Here is an 18,277-nt window from a genome sequence, read left to right on the forward strand (position 1 = left end):
TCACATCTTTATATTGTCCATCGTATGATCACTGAAGGACAAAGTAATCACCGTTGATCCATCCAGAAATATAGAACATAGGAATTTGCTTTTAGAGCTGAAACAATCAATTGGTCAATAGATTAATCAGCAACTATTTTGTTGATCCATTAATCGATTTGTTCTCAAGTTGTTGTTTTTTTGTGATAGTAAATTGAATAGCCTTGTGTTTTCGACTGTTGGTGGGACAAGAAAAGCAAGAGAATAATCGGCAGATTGATCTATAGCCTACTGAAAATAATTATGAGTTGCTGCCCTATTTGTTATATTTTATATATAATGTGTCTACAATTAAACTACAGAATCGTTAAATATACCCTCTAGTAGAAAGATAGTATATAATACTTATTAACGTTAATGTTGTATTTCGCATACAGCATATATAAAACATGAACAAATCTAATGTTTATCTTTTGTACTGTGCTTGTGGATTATATATGATATATACACCGAGTTGCCAGTTTACACTGAGCTAAAACGAATGCAGTGTATAGAACAACCATGCAATAAATCCCTGAAGGTTATGATACGCAGTGTTTTGTTAAAATTGTTTTAAAGATGTCTCAATTTGACTTTGAGGTCATGTTGGAGGCTATAGTTTGTGGTTCTGTTGCCTTATAATGAGAGATGTTTCTAATATTCCAGTGATATAAATGTTTGGACAATATATTACACCTCTCTGTATGCAATACAGTTCAAGAGCACCACAAACTGCCTCAACATATATATATTTATAACACATATAGTTTATAGGTGCCCCAAGAGAGAACCTTTGGTTTTCTTCCATTTAAAGAACATAAGAATACTAGGTCACATAGGCCTAATTAATGAATTTCACATCCCTGAGGTCAACTAGCCTACATCAAAGCTGTCATTAGGTGGCGTGGTTTACCAACATGATGTCATCTAAAGCCCATAGCTCAAGTGTTATACCATTCTAATTGCGCTTAAATTTCACCGTTTTACTAACAATTGATTAATGATCAATTTGAGTTTGGCAATAATAATACATTCAAGTTCACACCTCACCTGGTAGGCAGGTTATTGTGGGCTTCCTACTAATATAACAGCAATACATGTGTAAAACTAGCGAAATAAACAAAACAATAAGCCATTCAGTCTTAGTTAGGATGAGTTACTCTAAAGGTGCGATACAAAAAGTGGTTTACCTTGATTACGCTGTTATAGCTAGCATACTGTAACGTAACGAAGCCTACACTGACACTGACTGTATTGCATGACATTTCAACGCACCAATCACTTGCTGAGGAGCTGATTGAGTCTACTTCCCTACACTGGGATAGCTGAGGGGAAGCGGAAAGACGGCGACCCCGTACGGATATCTCATCATCAGCCGAGTCTGCACGGTCAGATCGCCTGCGAGAGAGCTCCGGGATACAGCGGGCCGTCGATTTCTTTTTCCACCCAGTCACTGTCTGCTGCAGGGAGATGGCCGGTATTTTGGCGTGGTTTTGGAACGAGAGGTTCTGGCTCCCACATAATGTAACCTGGGCTGACTTAAAAAACACAGATGAAGCAACGTTCCCGCAAGCCGAGGATCTCTATCTGGCGTGTCCTTTAGCATTCTGCATCTTTATGATACGGCTGGTTTTCGAAAGGTGGGTCTAAGCACATGCGATAATCCATGTGGCTGTGGTACAGTACGTTTTTGTTGTGTCGATGAAATGCTCCAGTGAATGATGCCGCACACCCCGCTGTCCATGTTTATCAGTCTGTTATCTAAACAATTGCTTCTTATCTGGTTAGCCCACAAATCACCACGGTTGATCATCCTTCTTTCTGCAGGCCTGCAGCATTACGCGCTGTCTGCATTTGATGCATCTGTCAGAGAGCACACACACAGTGCAGCCAAGTTGCCATACTTGCCCAAATCCAGTTACTGTCCTCTCAGCTCAAACCTGAATTTCAACAAAGCATCATGCTGGAGACAGGCTCCTTTTACTAATCCGGGTGGTTTGTTTTAACTCTACTGCTCCAGTTATGATATGGTGCATGTTGCATCATCTTATATATTGCTATTATAGAGCCATGATGGTCACAGCAATGCTTGTCATGCATATGTGTGTCAGAAGTCTCTTCTGGGAGCCCCACTTAACCCTTCACTCATGTTCAGTATTTATCCCTGAAAACACAGTATGTTATTTCATAAAGTGAAGCTCATCTGAAACAGAGAAGGCTAATGTATGACTCAAATGTGTTAAATCCATGAGATAATGCATATAGCCTATCATGAATGTATTCATTTTATATTTACATAGTTGACTTGTTAACTTGAGTTGCTATTTGCCTATCCCCGCATCACTGTTTGCCAAAATAAAAATCAATTCAAGTGTTTTACTAAATGCAATCAGAAATGTGCAGACTGCACATGATTTGTAAAGTGGTTTGCAGTATAATGCCAAATGCTTTGTGTCAAAAGGACACAACATATGATTTTCTCACTGCTGTGTCATTCCCAATTCTTCTTTTATTCTACATGTAAATGTCAACATTTCAACCAAAAATGGTCTTCCTCAAGATGTCCTGTGGAAGACCACTTGTGGTCAAAACATTGTCATGTTCTGGTAGAGTAAAAGAAGAACTGGGAGGAAGCAGATGCACGTGTTCAGGTGCAGATAACTTACCCAGCACCTGCAAATAATTTATGGATATGCATGTGCTTCCTTGTGATTGCATGTCTTGTGTCCCGTCCTTAAATTTAAACAATTTGCATTTAATTCACCAAAAAGATATTATCTATGTGTTGAGCTAGAAGATGATATTTTAATTGCAGGTTTATTGCAAGACCATGTGCCATGGGCCTGAAGATCCAAGCCAACGGCCCACAAAAAGCACAACCCAATGCTATCCTGGAGAAGGTTTTCACTGCTATAACCAAGGTGGTGCATGTGTTCACTTCATTATTGTTAATGTTTTATCTCATGACATTTGTGCCACAATGAAAACTACATCTAAGACATAGAGTGTGTACCTTGTCTTACCAGCACCCAGATGAGAAGAGGTTGGAGGGCCTGTCCAAGCAGCTCGACTGGGATGTGCGGACCATCCAGCGCTGGTTCAGACAACGCCGAAACCAGGAGAAGCCCAGCACTCTCGCCCGATTCTGTGAAAGCATGTAAGGCAAAAATTCACTTTTAACACCACAACATATCGCATTCCCTAAATTAGCTGCAAGCCATTTTTCTCTGTATGTTATAATACAGTTGTAAGTGAAGACTTATTCAAATAGGCTGCACTGCTTTATCACTCACCAATAACACAACCGTGACAGTAGTAAAAGCAGCAACAATTTCAGAGCAAGTTTCATGATCTTACATGGCTTATAAAGATTGCAACACGAATGCTGGCGCTGCTGTGGGATGATCGTCAAATGAGTCCCAGGCTGTAACGCAGAACTGGCTAATATGCAGTAGAGCATTTGCCATCAGGAAGATTGTTGTTACTTAGCAGTGTGATGTTAAAGGCCAACAAGCCAGTGTGGCTGTCAGAGTAGAGTCATGTCTGACACCAGTAGAGCCAATCTGGCAGTTTGAGACACAGGGAGCCTTACATCTTCTGATCTGCCTGAGGCTGCTGTTCACTCAGGAGAACACTGCTGGCTGATAAAACCACTGGACTCCTGTTACAACCTAACAGAAGAATCTGTAAAAGCAAACCTGCTTTCTTATAAACTAGAAGAGACTGAGTTTGCTCTCCTCTGTAATATATTTGTGAGCTTATTGAACATGCTTAGCTGGCATACAATCTGTCTAAGCAACTGTAAGCTGTTATCTGCATGCAGCATAATTGACTGCAGACGATATTGGGCTTTGCAATAGTTTGGCCAGGTTTCTGTCTCAGTTGCTTACGGTGCAATTCTCCAAACAGTGCCAGCTTCAGTCCGTTCAGAAGTGATTGTGCTCTAATTAGGCCCTCATTCACAGCTGTTGCCGACTGATAGCATTCTTTGTCTTTTCATAATGCAAACAAATAGTATGTAGCAGACACATCTGGTCTGGAAATAATGAAGACACTGCATAGATTTAGTTTACCAGCTATTGTTACTGCCTCTGTTTCCCCAGTAAATACAGAAAAAAAATTCCAAGTTCATGTATTGATTTTCTTTTTTGTTGTTGCAAGAAACCTACAGTAACCTCTTTTTTACAACAGAAACTGAAATTGTTCAGGTAATTTGCACAAAAACAATGAAAAATCACTGGAGACAAGTAGTATTTCACCACAGTGGCAGAAGTTATTTGTGTTAAGAAAGATTAATTTAAAGCCTTAAAATGAGATTAAATGACAAATTAAGATGAGCCATGTTTTCAGGGTAGTTTTACAAGAGAGTCCCTCCTCTTGTCAGTTCTCCTTGGTTAGGGCGGGCGGACGAAGAAGCAGGCTTTGATGTCCTCAATTGCCCCTCTTGTCTGATCTCATCTTCCTCCTTTCTCTTCTCTGCTTTCACAGAGAACAAAGAAATCATCAGAAGCAAAACGTTTGAACTTTTTTTAAATATTGAGGGTATTTATGTGACAACATTTTAAAACACTTAATATATTTACTATTTTTATCTTGTAATATCTATCATTGCGTTGGCTTCAGTTAATACTTGATGTGTGATCAAATGGAATGGTTTTAGCTTTCATCTTTTTATAAGTTGAATAATAATTTTAGATGTATTCCCTATCTTGCAAAGAGTTGGATAATAAGATGAATAAGCAACTTTATATCTGTACAGTACGCTAAGTATGAAGCTACCGCATTTAGCCGATTTGCTTAGTTTAGCACAAAGACTGGGAACAGTGGGAACAGCTAGCCTGGCTCTGCCCAAAGGTAATGAAATACCAATAGCACCTCTAAAGCTAATTAACACAGTATATCTCAATGTATCCCAGGCTGTTTCTTGGATGGGCGCAGTCACTTCCTGTAGTCTTGTCATCAATGTGAGGTTGCCATGCAACCAGGGTAGACTTCAGAAAGTCACTGTGCCCAGCAAAGAAATAGTCTCACAACCTCTCACAACCACAACTTTTAGTTTTTTGACTTAATTAGACATTTTCGTACAGTTTAAACAAGCAAGATATAACGTGTGTGTATGTATATGTATATCCATATGTATAAGTGAGCTTTAGAGGTGCTGATACATGTAGATGTATTTTATTACCTTTGGGCAGAGCCAGTTTTTCAGTCTTTGTACTAAGCTATGCTAACCAGCTGTTGGCTGTAGCTTCATATTTACCATACAGATACAAGAGTGGTATTGATCTTCTCATCTAACTCTCGTTAAGGAAGCAAATCCCTCCAAATGCTAAACTTTTCCAATCATTTTTTTTGTTGCTGTTTTTGAGTTGGGTGGTTTATTATAATGCCTTATCTCATAGTTTTGTCACATTACTAGTCTATATCCATCCACGTTCGTCTTCCGGGATTGCGGATTTCACTGTTATCGGTGTTGGAATTTTAAACTCTGGTCGATTTGTAAGGACTATGCTTAACTGCTCCTCAGATCTCTGCAGGGTAAATCCAGACAGCTAGCTAGACTACCTGTCCAATCTGAGTTTTCTGTTGCACGACTAAAACAACTTTTGAACATACACGTTCCACCAAAACAAGTTCCTTCCAGAGGCTATTTTGCAGCGGCACCGTGGTTCTTCCCGGTGTTTAGCGCCAACCCATGACGATTGTGATTAAATGCCAATAAACCAGAGCACGTTTTTCTCCCATCCCGGAATGCTGTGTGGACTAGCCAGACCCTCCTCCGCAGCGCTGTGGAGAAGGGTCTGGCAAAGCGAGACTATCACATTAATAACAAAAAATGAACACTTGCATTTTCTTGACAATTATTAGCCTTGAACTATGATCTCTTAATTTGTCATTCCTCTTCTTTACTTTCATCAGATACAAAATCAAAGGCTGCAGTTGATTCTCAAAAATACATTTAGGCAATTAACCTCTGTAGAAACATGCTATTGATATCAGCTGAGATTACCATTATTCTCATTACTGCTCTTCCTATGACCGATATGTTGGTGTATGATTTCATACCTTTTAACCAACACACCTCCCCAGAAGCAGCTCATCAGACACCAAGCCGACATCTAATAAGCATGTTTGTGGTCAGCAGATGCTTTTACGACAGCTGAGAGATGAGCCATTTACATGTGTTCTTGAGAGACCACAGCCTTAACTCTAGTTACAGTCTTCTAGCACCACAGTAAAATAACTGGCTATTAACAATTTTTTTTTATTTGGCCAATTTAATATCAAGCAAAGAGGGAATATATCAAGGCTTTTGCACAACTGAATTGTGATCAAAGCTTGATCTTCATGACTAATTGTCATGTTGAACCATCTGAATGTAAGCAGTTGCAGCCAGCTGGTGCTTAGACTACCCACCTGGAGAAGCGACAACGTGGAATTAAATGAGCCAGCATGGTCTGCTTTTTATTGTTTTATTCCAAAGCTAGGTGCTACACTCATAATAAAGCCATCCTCATTACTGAGTTTTTGATCAAATCAAAGTTGCATTACAGTCACATCGTTATCTTTTCTCAGGCAATGCTTTGTCCAAACAGGTACATTTGATTTAATAGCAATCAGTGGATCCGTCCCAATTTAAAACCCATAGTCTCATCAGATATCATGAATGATTCATTAATGTATAATCAAGCTATTATGATATAAGCCATAATTACATAACATATGCCAAACATAAGCCTACTCTTATTTTGTAATAGTTGTTAGTGTGTAAGTTGTTCATCATAATACATTAACATAATTCTGTTCCACAGTTACTACCGAGCACTAATGAATATAAAATTGTAATTGGCTAGTTTCTGCTACATTATGTGCAGAAAATAAACAGCAGCTCTGGAATAATTAAATTAATAACATTTTAGTTATTACCAGTTACCACAACCAGTCTTTATCAACACTGTATCTGAAAAAGAAACACTAAAACTTAAACTCACAATTACAAAAAAAATATGTGCCTGACTTTGGAAAAAACTATTCACGGGAAGCAGTTGTGAGTCATTGTGATTGTACCTATATAGCAGCGATTCAGCACTTGAAAAAGACTCTTGCAGGCTTGATGAACTAGTTGCCATGCAACCGTCTTCACTATGTGCCAGGTAGACTTGTCCAGTTAATTTGGTTTTACAATATGGTTTATCAAGCACAAAAAGCAGTTAATGGCGGCTTCCAACCCACTTCGAATTTCTCTAGCATTTATTAAAGAGTTACAAATGAATATCTTGCATATCATACAAACATTCACCAAAAAGGACTATGTCTGTTGGAGAAGCTGATGTATCCTGTTCTCTTTTTGAGTGTTCATGTCATGTTGTGTTTGGAGGCTCTGGATGTCAAAATGTGTTTGATTTGAGGTCAGCTGGAACAACCACACGGCACAACCTTTAAAGTATGCAAAAACTCCTCTCACATGACAGGTCGTACAGCTCCTGTCACATCACATCAGTCAATGTTTTCTTCAATGTCACAGAAATCAAGCTTTGTTTTCTGCCTGTTCTGTATGTTTTGCTTCATAAAACTATAGCACTGTATTAAGAAGTGAATGTATATATCCTAAAATATAGGCCCGACTGGGAAAAACATTTAATCTAATTGGTTACAAATCTGTGAAATGCTCTGACAACTCAATAACACACAACAGGGGGTCTCTCATTCAAGCCTATCAGACATAATTAGCTTTTGTTCCCTGTAGAAACACATATGATTTTGTCTGATGCAATTTCAAAAGTTGTGTGGAAAGGGGGGCTTGCTAGTTGGCTTGTCTTAAATCCTTCCTCTCAGTTGCTGACTGTTATAAGTTGGATATATGCACATCTACCTGCTCAGCAAGACTTTGATCACTGAAGTGTCAGTTGAAGCAGTTTCTTCTCTGCTTGTTAGCTCAGACCTCATGATCACCTTCCCTACCATTGTTTTGTTGTTGTAGTTACTGTACATTATGTGCAGGGTTATATAAAGCACAGATCAAGATGGGCTGGGACAGTGTTAGTGTCTTGTCTTTGCCCCCGGATCTCACCAATGGGAAGTCACTGATGTCCTATTTTCTGTGACTCACCCCAGACTGTAGATGTGGGGAAGTAAGAGGACATCACACCACTTCAAATTTCTGATTTCAGGCATGACAGCCACATAGTGTGCCACAGCGTGCTGCACCCAGGGACAGAACTACATAAGCAGTTTACAGAACAAGTTCTGTTCATGGTCATGTCCCCTGGTAATGTTTATTTTTTTGTATCTAAATGATTTGCCTTCAGGATGTGATGTAGCTGCATTATTCTCTACAAATTGGTTTTAGCATATTAAAGCACTTTACTTTTCCCTCTAATTTACTCAACCTTAACTGTAATCCAAAATTGTATTATAGACTAGACTTGACAAATCAAAGTGGAAAAGAGAAAGAAAAAAAGCCTAAATTAAAAGAATGGTCTACTATTAGAAGGACTACTAATCTCTTACACTTGCAATTTCAAGGCAGGGGTCCTCCATATTTAGCCTACAGCCTACTAAAAACCACTACTGTTATTCCCAAAAACAAAAAGTAAAGATTGCAAAAGTAATGAAAGGTTTGTTGCCTAAATACATTGAAAAAAAGTATTTATATTCATTATATATTTTTTTCTGTTTCTTTCAGGTGGAGATTTACATTCTATCTATACATATTTACCTATGGAGTGCGTTTCCTTAAAAAGGTAAGCTTTCCTTACAGACAAATGAGCATCAGCCTGCTGTTATGACTGAAGTTAGTTAGTTTGAGCCACCATCAACACCATTTTCTACAGCACATTTTGAAGTACATGGCTAGCATGGAAATCTTGTGGTTTCTGGCATGATTAGCGCCAAGTCATGAGATTGGCAAGTAAAATTGATGTTCTGGTCTAAGGGAACAAATTGTATAACAGCAATGTGTATTAAAGCCTAGTGCACAAATTGTTCATTAATAATGGATCTTAAAAGGAAAGAGGGAGCAGCTGACAAAAACCCCATTACCAATGCTAAACAATGCCATGCATTAAATATGCAAATCCATTTTTCACTAAGTATGTAGGACTCAGTGATGATTTGTCTTTCTTTTGAATGTTTGCTGCTGGAAGTCATATGATATGTGCCATTGCTGGCTATCATTCCATGTAGGATGTGCAATTCCAATGTTTACTTGAAATGACTGCTTGCAAAATAATGACATTTGATATGACTCTAGTATATAGCTAGTTAGCTAGAGTTAGGCTATCTGTTGACAGTAAAGTACATTAAACCTAACGTTACTGCTTCAGAGTAACGTAAATATGCTGAGTGTTAACAGTAGAATATGGTTGTTGTTTTACATTTTTCTTTAAAATTATTACGATTGGACTGGTTCAAGGCTATGATTGGGCTATTGTTGTCAGGGAAATCTGGCAACACCACATGCTTAAATTAGCGCTTCAACATAAAGTTAGCATGCTTTACTTTTGACATGTTTTCTATGTGCTTCATAACTATACACATAAAAAAACTATCAAGTCAAGGCACAATGGCAGTACTGAACGTTTTAATACCAGCGAACCAACTGCAATGCTGGCGTTTAACGTTAACGTCCATCATTTCTGGTACTAACGTTAGCTTAAAGTGATCCTCTGTGAGGGGCTAGCAAGAACATTAGCTTAAGCGACTAACGTAAGCTACATGCATTGATGCCAACCTTTCTAACAAACATAATGCCAACATTTTTTATATAGGCCATTTTTATATTGAAGGCTTTCTTGTCAGAGCACTTTTACCTTTCAAATGCGTCTGCCAATGTTGTGAAAATCGATAATGTCAATGTTACCATTCGTCGCTGTGCCATGCGTAGTTCAGGGGATATATAGGAGATTAGAGAAATTAAACACAGCTCTCCTTGTTTAGAAAGTTTGAGCAGCATTTGTGAGAGTTTAGAACTTATTTAGTATTTTTGTCCAACGTGCCAGTTAAATATTAATGAAATATGTGGTTGAGATAGAATGATATATTACATTCATATATTTACAAAAAGGCATAAATGTTTATAATCAACAGAGCAATAGTTGATATAGCAGAGTAGGTCAAATCTCTCAAAGACACAAGTTGCATGATGAAGCACTTTGTGCAAATAGTTCAATCCGTGCCTCAGGCTCTAGTCTCTGTGGGATTTATTAATAGAGCAGGTCTGGAGAGGAGAGCAGGAGATGTAAACTCAGTCACACAGTGATGGGTTGGACTGTTTGCTTACACATTCTTATGTATTACAGTTACCATTGCTCTTGTTGTCCTGATGCCATATCCTTTTTCAGGACTTCCTATGAGGATGAACTCGCCTGGTTCCTTTGTAATCCAGCTTCCTTTAATGTCAAAGTATATGCACTGTAACAAAATGTCTTTCAGTCATTCAGTATTTTAGAAACGAAAATGTTCACATTAATATTGATGTGTTAAATCTGAAATGACATATTGAATTGAACTCCACTGTATTTGTGGGAACAGCATAACACTGCATTTATATTGCAGGTAATGGAGCCTGGAGCCTGCTCTTTCTAGGTTTCATTGAAATACAACATATGAGACAATCTCAGGGATTGAACAACAAAGTCTTTACAGCGTTATCCCTGGAGTTTTCACAGTACATTGTATTACAATGCTGTCTTAACCTAAGCCATTTAGTCACAGTTTTATGATATTTGACATTTTTAAAATATAGTCTAGTTTTATTTTTTTCATATAGGTTAAAAAGTATTGATTTTGAAGTTACTCTTTTCATTTTCTGCAGACTGCATGGCTTTGGAACACTAAAGAGTGCTGGTACAACTACCCTTACCAGGTAAAAGTCTTTTAATACACCCATCTTCAGTAATCATGATACAACCAGATGACTTGTATTTCCAAAACTACCTAGTTCTTAAATATTTGTTTTAACCTTGTTGCTTTTTGTGTTTATGCAGCCACTGACTGTGGACATCCATTATTACTATATACTGGAGCTGTCTTTCTACCTTTCCTTACTCTTTTCCCAATTCACAGACATCAGGAGGAAGGTAAGAATGACTGCAAGTCACACCAAGATATGCATAACATGCATCTCCAATAACATGGATAATTGAATGTTTGTTAAAAGATCTACTGTAAGGCAAAAAGTGACACCTTTAGTCACGTTTTTCCACGTCAGGAATGTCTGTTCTGTTTATGCCATTGCAAGAAGTCTTTTCACAGAAAAGACATCATTTTTGCCTTGCCGTCCATCTCTTTTCTGACTGCCATGACTTTGTAATGTTTAATCTGTTTGCTTTCCGCCTCAATGTATTTTCACTGATGTGTGAAATAACAAAATATTAAGAGGGCAAAAAGGATTAACACTTTTTCAAACATTCAGAAATTGGATTCATTATCAAACTTCACAAAACTCTTTCTCAAGCTTTCCCCAACTATTGGTGCAGTCTGTTTTTGTTTGATATTGTGTAAACTTTTGTGTAATACGATCAGCAAATTATTGTGCTTTTATAATCAGTTACATGATGGTGTCGTACAATACTCAAATAACATAAAAGTTTGAAGAATAGATCAACTGAAATGGCTCTTCACGTAATGACATATTTCAAGTTTAGTCCGTTATTTATATAAATATTTATATCAGACAATAATAATGAATCCTGGTAGGAAAAGAAATAGGAAAAGGGCATAGTTTTATCACCCATTCCTACTTAATCCTGAAAAATAATCCACAACAAACATACCATATCACAAGTGTTTACATGTCACTGATAGCACTGCCTTCTTTCATGTATATTAACCATTTAAATGTACTTCCAGCAAGCTTTATATTCCAGATTATAGGTTTATACTGTATGCACATTAAACACATTGTACTATAAATAAAGTTTTAAAAAGGTTCAACTGAGATTAGCTTGAACAAACATTCATCATCCCACTTTCATCTTCTTTTTTTGTCATGAAAATGGCTATACTTTTGGTTTATTAAGTATCAATTTGCATGCCTTCCAGCCATGATCTTACGCCTGTCTCCAGTCCATCCCCAGCTCTGCCCTCTTCACAAAAACACTTCACTCACTGTACTCACAGCAGCCCTCATGATGCCATGCTGTGTATGCCGTCACTCTGTCATCTCTTTGTTGACTGTTGGCATGTTGTCTGTTTTTGTTTCTCCTTTCAGTTTTTTAATGCACAGTACTACACTGAGGAGGTCCTCTGCATCCCCTGCCAATTCCAGTATGTTCTCCCCGCACACTCTTGCCTTGCTTTCATTCTGTATCTTGCATCATTACTCTTCATTCTCATCCTCCTTCTCATGCTGTCTCCATTTGGGACTGGTTCTGGTTGCTTTGAGCTGATACATTTCTTAAGATTTGCTAGAGGAATGCTTTTCCATTCCAGCTGTCTGCATCCTTAGTCCCCTGGGGCTTCATTCAATGCTATCCCACGTTCATGCCACTTTATATGTACTTATTTTCCACCACAGTTCAGACGGAAATATTGTACTTTTTACTCCACTACATTTATTTGACATATATAGTCACTAGTTACTTTAAAACATTAATATTTGACATACAAAAGATTTGAAGAGTTTATAATACGTGATGCACTGTTATAGATTAAACTAACCAACAGTATAAAGAATCATTAAAAAGTAGCTCCACCTCAACCAACTACAACAGTAAAATATGCTTTCTAATTTATGCATTACTAATAATGACCTTAAGATATGAAATATAATAGTATAACAGTCACAGGGGCAGTTTGTCTTGCTATGTTTGTTTGTGTATGTGGTGAACAATTATTGTTTTGTCATAACTTTGTATATCTTTTCATAGCTGCCAATCACGTGTGGCATATGACAAACACGGTTTACTAAAACAAAAACTGGAGGTTTTACTTTGTGCAGCTATTCACTTGGGCAAAGCACATTTTTAAGTCCATGGAAACATGGCAGTTTTGAAAATAGGCACTCATCAGTAGGGGCCTTGTCATATTTTTTAAATAAAGAATTAATACATAATGTTATAATATTAATAATAATGTTATGTTAAAGCTAATTTGTGTGTGTGGTTTCATCACACGTCGGCACTGCACTAGATGCTCTGAGTAGGTGTCACATGCAGTGACTCAAACAGTCGTGAGGCAGTACGTTAGTTGTGTGACATTTCCATGGCAACTGTGTCCCCAGGATTTCCTGATCATGTTCCTGCACCATGTGGCAACAATTTCCCTCATCACCTTTTCCTACGTGAACAACATGGCACGAGTTGGAACTCTGGTCATGTGTCTCCACGATGCAGCCGACGTGCTGATAGAGGTGAGGATGGCTGATAGAAGTAAAGGCTGTGGATGGACAGATGGGCAAAGGGAGGCAAAGATGGTTGGGTGTGTGGGTGTGAGTGTTTGCAGTTTACATGCTTAGATATCCATCCTTATCTACATTTAACTACAGTCCTTATATTATGAACATTATGGCAGACTGTATCATACAGGCACAGTGCATGTTCAACATACTCTTCGTTGGAAACTAGAGCTTTTTAATTATATTGTCAGAGATGTTTCAAGCAGTTGTTTACATGTCCAGAGTAATGGTTGTTTCTTTTTTCTACCAAGGCTGCCAAAATGGCCAACTATGCCAAATGTCAGATACTGTGCAACCTCCTGTTTGCAATGTTTGCAATTGTCTTTATAAGTTCCAGGCTGGGAGTTTACCCTGTCTGGTGAGTGTAATTCTCTTTCTTGTGTACCATAGTTAGCATCCTTCTAAAGACTGACTTCACTGAAGTAATGTTAGCCTTTCATTTGAATACAGTACAGTCCATACAGGCAGTAATAGACTTCAAAAGCTGTGCAGCAGATACATGTGATGCTCTGCACATTTTGTCAGACCATCCCTAAAAATACATGTCAGTGCCACAAAGATCTCAGTGCTTTTTTACTTCTTTCTCCACAACGGTTTGCAGTTCAGTTTACTTAGCAATTTTGTTGCTAAGTAATAGTTACTATGGATACAGCAGCTTTCACGTCTCAAATAAAGTCAAACAAATCAATGAAATGCAGCACATTATGGTCATTGCTTCATCATTGAAAAGTGTCTGGAGTTGAATCTTTTTGTTAAAACATCTAAGAGGTTTTGTTTTACTAATACGGATCTCTTAGCATTGTGTGGTGTTGCTTTACATTGCATTTATTCAGCGTTTCAAATTGTAGCCAATTATAACAGGCCTTTCTGATATTTGCCAGATTTACCACAAATTAATGTTAGTCCTTGAAAGTGTGTATCAGTCATCAAGCAAATGGAGACATGATTTAGTTTCTCAGTCGGGCAGCTGCAGTTGTCTGCTTTTCTATAAAATACCATCCATTCTTGATCTGCACAGAAAATATATTTCAGGCATCTAGATTTAAGCTTGTCTTTAATAATTAAAAAAAAACTAATGTGCAGCATTGTAAGACAGCTTTTTAAAGCCAACACCCCACAGCTCTCTGCCTTTATTTCACTGTGAAATGATGATACACTACATTTTAGTCAGCCCCCACCACACTAGTAGTAAAGTTGTCATTACTGTAAAGCTGTTGCCATGGCTTCAGTATCTGGAGGATGATTCAGACAGCCATTTGCAGGAATTGTCTCAGGGATATATTTAACAAGAATCCTTGAAGTTTTGATCGCATGTCATGTGAAGCCAGGCCGCCAATCTTTTTTCTCCATTAGCAATTTTAAATACATACTTCTTGTACATATATTGGACTATGAACAAAATTATTTTTCAAAGACACACGTCTGTTTGTGCTACAGACACGTCATTAAAGGGCAGGTGTTGCATGAAAGACAAAGAGCTGGAGCAGAGTCCGCCTCGTTTCTTTTCACTGGCTTCTGCCACTAAGAGAGAGAGCTTTTACTCCTTGTGTTTTTCTAATGAAACATGTCAAGTTAATTATCTCCCTCCCCCTCTGTTGCTATGGAAGGATTTTAAATACCACCTTGTTCGAGAGTTGGGAGATTGTAGGGCCCTACCCGTCCTGGTGGGTCTTCAACCTGCTTCTGATCCTGCTGCAGCTACTTCACTCCTTCTGGTCCTACCTCATAGTGAAGACAGCGTGCCAAACCATCTCCAAAGGAAAGGTGAGTCACTACACTCAGCTCTTCTTTCAAGTCCCTCTGCATAATCCTTCCATTTATACCTGTTCTTGCATGATAAGGTGTTTACTGCTAGTACATAAATACTGTGTAGTGCTGTCAAAAGCCACTTTTGACTTTCCCTTTCTGTTCTTTATGCTAACCTGCATCCTTCAAGGTGGGAAAATGGAATCCGTTGCATGTAAGTAGCCTTAAAGGGAAACATCTCAATCATAATGGTGTGCTGTGTGCTTTGTGTATAATTTCATGTCTCCGTCATCCATGTAATCATTTGCATTCATCATGACCCCGATTGTCAATATCAGCCCTAACCTAATCAGTGCAGTTTTAGCTATATGCTCCTGGCATGGCTCCAGGGATGCAAATGTCAGTATATTGGTCAGTCCACCACTTTGGTCCAGACTAAAATATCTCAACAACTATTGTACGTACGTATATGCCCTGAAATCTTGTACAGACATTCCCGGTCCCCCAAAGATAATTTGGTGATCTCCTGCCCTTTAGTCTAGCGCCACTAGCAGGTTAAAGTTTTCACTTATCGTGTGAAAAATCAAATGTGTGGATTGACACAAAATCTTGTATAGACATTCATGGTTGCCAGACAATTAATGCAAATTAATTTAGATTAGTAATTCATTTGTCAATTTATTTGTAAATATGGTTATGTTGGATGAATGGTGTGCTTTTGATGCTGTTCAAATCACTGTAAATTGAATGTACAGAATATGGGTGTATGGGTTTGGACTGTTCGTAGGACAAAACAAGCTCAAGCTCTGTGAAATTGCGATGGGCATTTCCCATTATTTTCTGACATTTTACAGACTAAATAATAAAGCAATCAATCGAGAAAAAAAACAATAGTGAGATTATAAATCATTTAAAAAATCATTAGTTGCAGTCAAAATAATGTCATGTTCAGAGGTCTCTTTGAAAATAGTTTGTATGGCTTTTACAGCCTGTTGCTTGATATTGATTGGCAGAACGCCTCCTGGTTTGACACACAAAAGACCATTTATATCGCCGCCACGCATGGCTGCCACAGATAACGACACAGATAAGGATTTTATTAAGAAAAATGTAATCTCCAACCATCCCTCTTATTTCTGCAGGTCTCTAAAGACGACCGCAGCGACATTGAGTCCAGCTCTGATGAGGATGACAGCCCCCCACCCAATCACAAGCTCCACAGCAGCAGCACCACCAACGGGACCAACAAAAATCATGGGACCAATGGCTACCTGACAGGGCCCCTATATGCCGATGAACACTGACTAACACAACATTGGAGCCATGCTAAAGACACCATCCATCCATCAATCTGTGTGTGTGTGTGTGTGTGTGTGTGTGTGTGTGTGTGTGTGTGTGTGTGTGTGTGTGTGTGTGTGTGTGTAAATGCAGTTTTCAGTTATCAGTTTGATTCTTTACTAATTTCCTCGTGCAATTTATTCTCTTCATCTATATATTTGTATCAAACTGCACTCAGTGAAATATCAAAGCACTCCTATTGGTACAACCCACTCTCTGTTTAGCCAGTGAATGAAATTCCAATTTATGATGTAAGCATGCTACTTTAACATACAGTAGTCTGGCATACTGGGGGTCTTATGTTTGTGTTTTTCTATGTTATTTATTTTTTTTATAAATATGTTTGCAGATGGTGGGACATCTACTTTACTTTGATGTCAGTGTTAATGATGAAATCATCTTGAACACAGATGTTTTTTTCACACCACACATCATGACAAGTATAAGCAAAATGCTAAAGACCTGGGTTTACTTTCAACGCTACACCCCCAAAGATATGCCAAAAATGTGTGACGTTTTCTCACATTTTAAAACACATTCTCCACTCAAACTGTGTAAGAGATGTCAATAACAGTATTATGTGTGTCTTATATGGCTAGATGCTGTATTCCCTATTAAAGCATTTGGTTAAGTATTCTGATACGTTTCTGGTAAGCATTTCATGAAAGGCCATTTGTCCTCTAAGGAGACAGACATACGTTTTTTGAGTTATTCAATAAATGAAAAAACATGAAGATTGCAAACGTGTGTGGGTCTGTTCAATAAGGATACGTTCAGACTGCAGGCAAAAGTGGCCCAAATCAGAAGTAGTGTGAACACTCATATCTGATTTTTTCAAATCAGATTTAGACCACTTCCATATGTGGTCCTGAATCAGACCCAGGTCAGATTTTTTTTCAATGCGGCCGCAGTGTGAACAACCAAGGCGGATTTAATGTGACTTTTACGTCAATCTACATCAATATTTGTCACAATTATGCGCCGGCGGGAGTTAGCCCTAGACAGACAGTCAAATTAAAAACTTGACTAGACCTACAAAATGGAGAACAGTGATGGTGCAAGTCAATGGAGGGAGAGTGAGGTGTTAGACCTAATTAGTGTTTGGGGAGATACTTCAATTCCATACTGTAACTGCTCCGTTTTTGAAAAAATAGACACACAGACCTCTGTAGTGAATTTGCAGCCATAACCCCACAAAAGGCCAAAATAGCCAATTTGGCTCTCTTTCTCTTCATTCTTCTCCTCCTCAGCACCTGCTCATTAATGTTATGGCTGCCATTACACAAACATTTTGAAATAAAAGTGAAAATGCTTACTTCCTCCATAAGCTCCCTAACTTTAGTGCAACAGCATGCTGCGTCTGATGTCATTGTTATTGTTGTTTTGCGCATGCGGGTCAGTTCAAAACCACAAACGGTTCACACTGGAATCTGATATAGGCCACATTTTAAAAGGTAATGTGAACAGCCAAACAAAAAATCGGATCTGAGCAAAAAATCCGAATTAAGCATTAAGACTTGGGGTGTGAACGTAGCCTAAGTGTAATCAGCAAAGAAAACCTTTATCGAACCCTGGTGACAATTTCTAATTTCATAAAGAAATTACTTTTGCCAAAAATAATGACTTGAGATTTATATTTTCACGAATAAACATTAAGATATGACTATTCACATAAGGACAGCCATAGGCCTTTTACAGACATTTTGATGTGTCACAGTACAAAAAGCATGTAGATGATAAAATGATGGCTGAATTCCATTCAGCTGCTTTAGTTTC

At 38.2% G+C, this 18,277-nt stretch overlaps 1 protein-coding gene across 1 annotated transcript; it reads left to right on the plus strand.

Annotated features, from left to right (window-relative positions):
- The first annotated feature begins 1,328 nt into the window (after window positions 1-1,328).
- On the plus strand, window positions 1,329-17,141 carry cers6 (ceramide synthase 6). The gene is made up of 11 exons (XM_078261826.1): window positions 1,329-1,658; window positions 2,834-2,939; window positions 3,045-3,175; window positions 8,705-8,762; window positions 10,835-10,885; window positions 11,007-11,099; window positions 13,244-13,372; window positions 13,669-13,775; window positions 15,025-15,181; window positions 15,354-15,377; window positions 16,306-17,141. The coding sequence occupies exons 1-11, from the start codon at window positions 1,489-1,491 to the stop codon at window positions 16,465-16,467; spliced, it is 1,188 nt and encodes a 395-aa protein (XP_078117952.1). The 5' UTR covers window positions 1,329-1,488; the 3' UTR covers window positions 16,468-17,141.
- Window positions 17,142-18,277: the final 1,136 nt, after the last annotated feature.

Source organism: Sander vitreus, chromosome 11 (assembly GCF_031162955.1).
Source record: "Sander vitreus isolate 19-12246 chromosome 11, sanVit1, whole genome shotgun sequence".
In the NCBI taxonomy this organism is placed as follows: domain Eukaryota; kingdom Metazoa; phylum Chordata; class Actinopteri; order Perciformes; family Percidae; genus Sander; species Sander vitreus.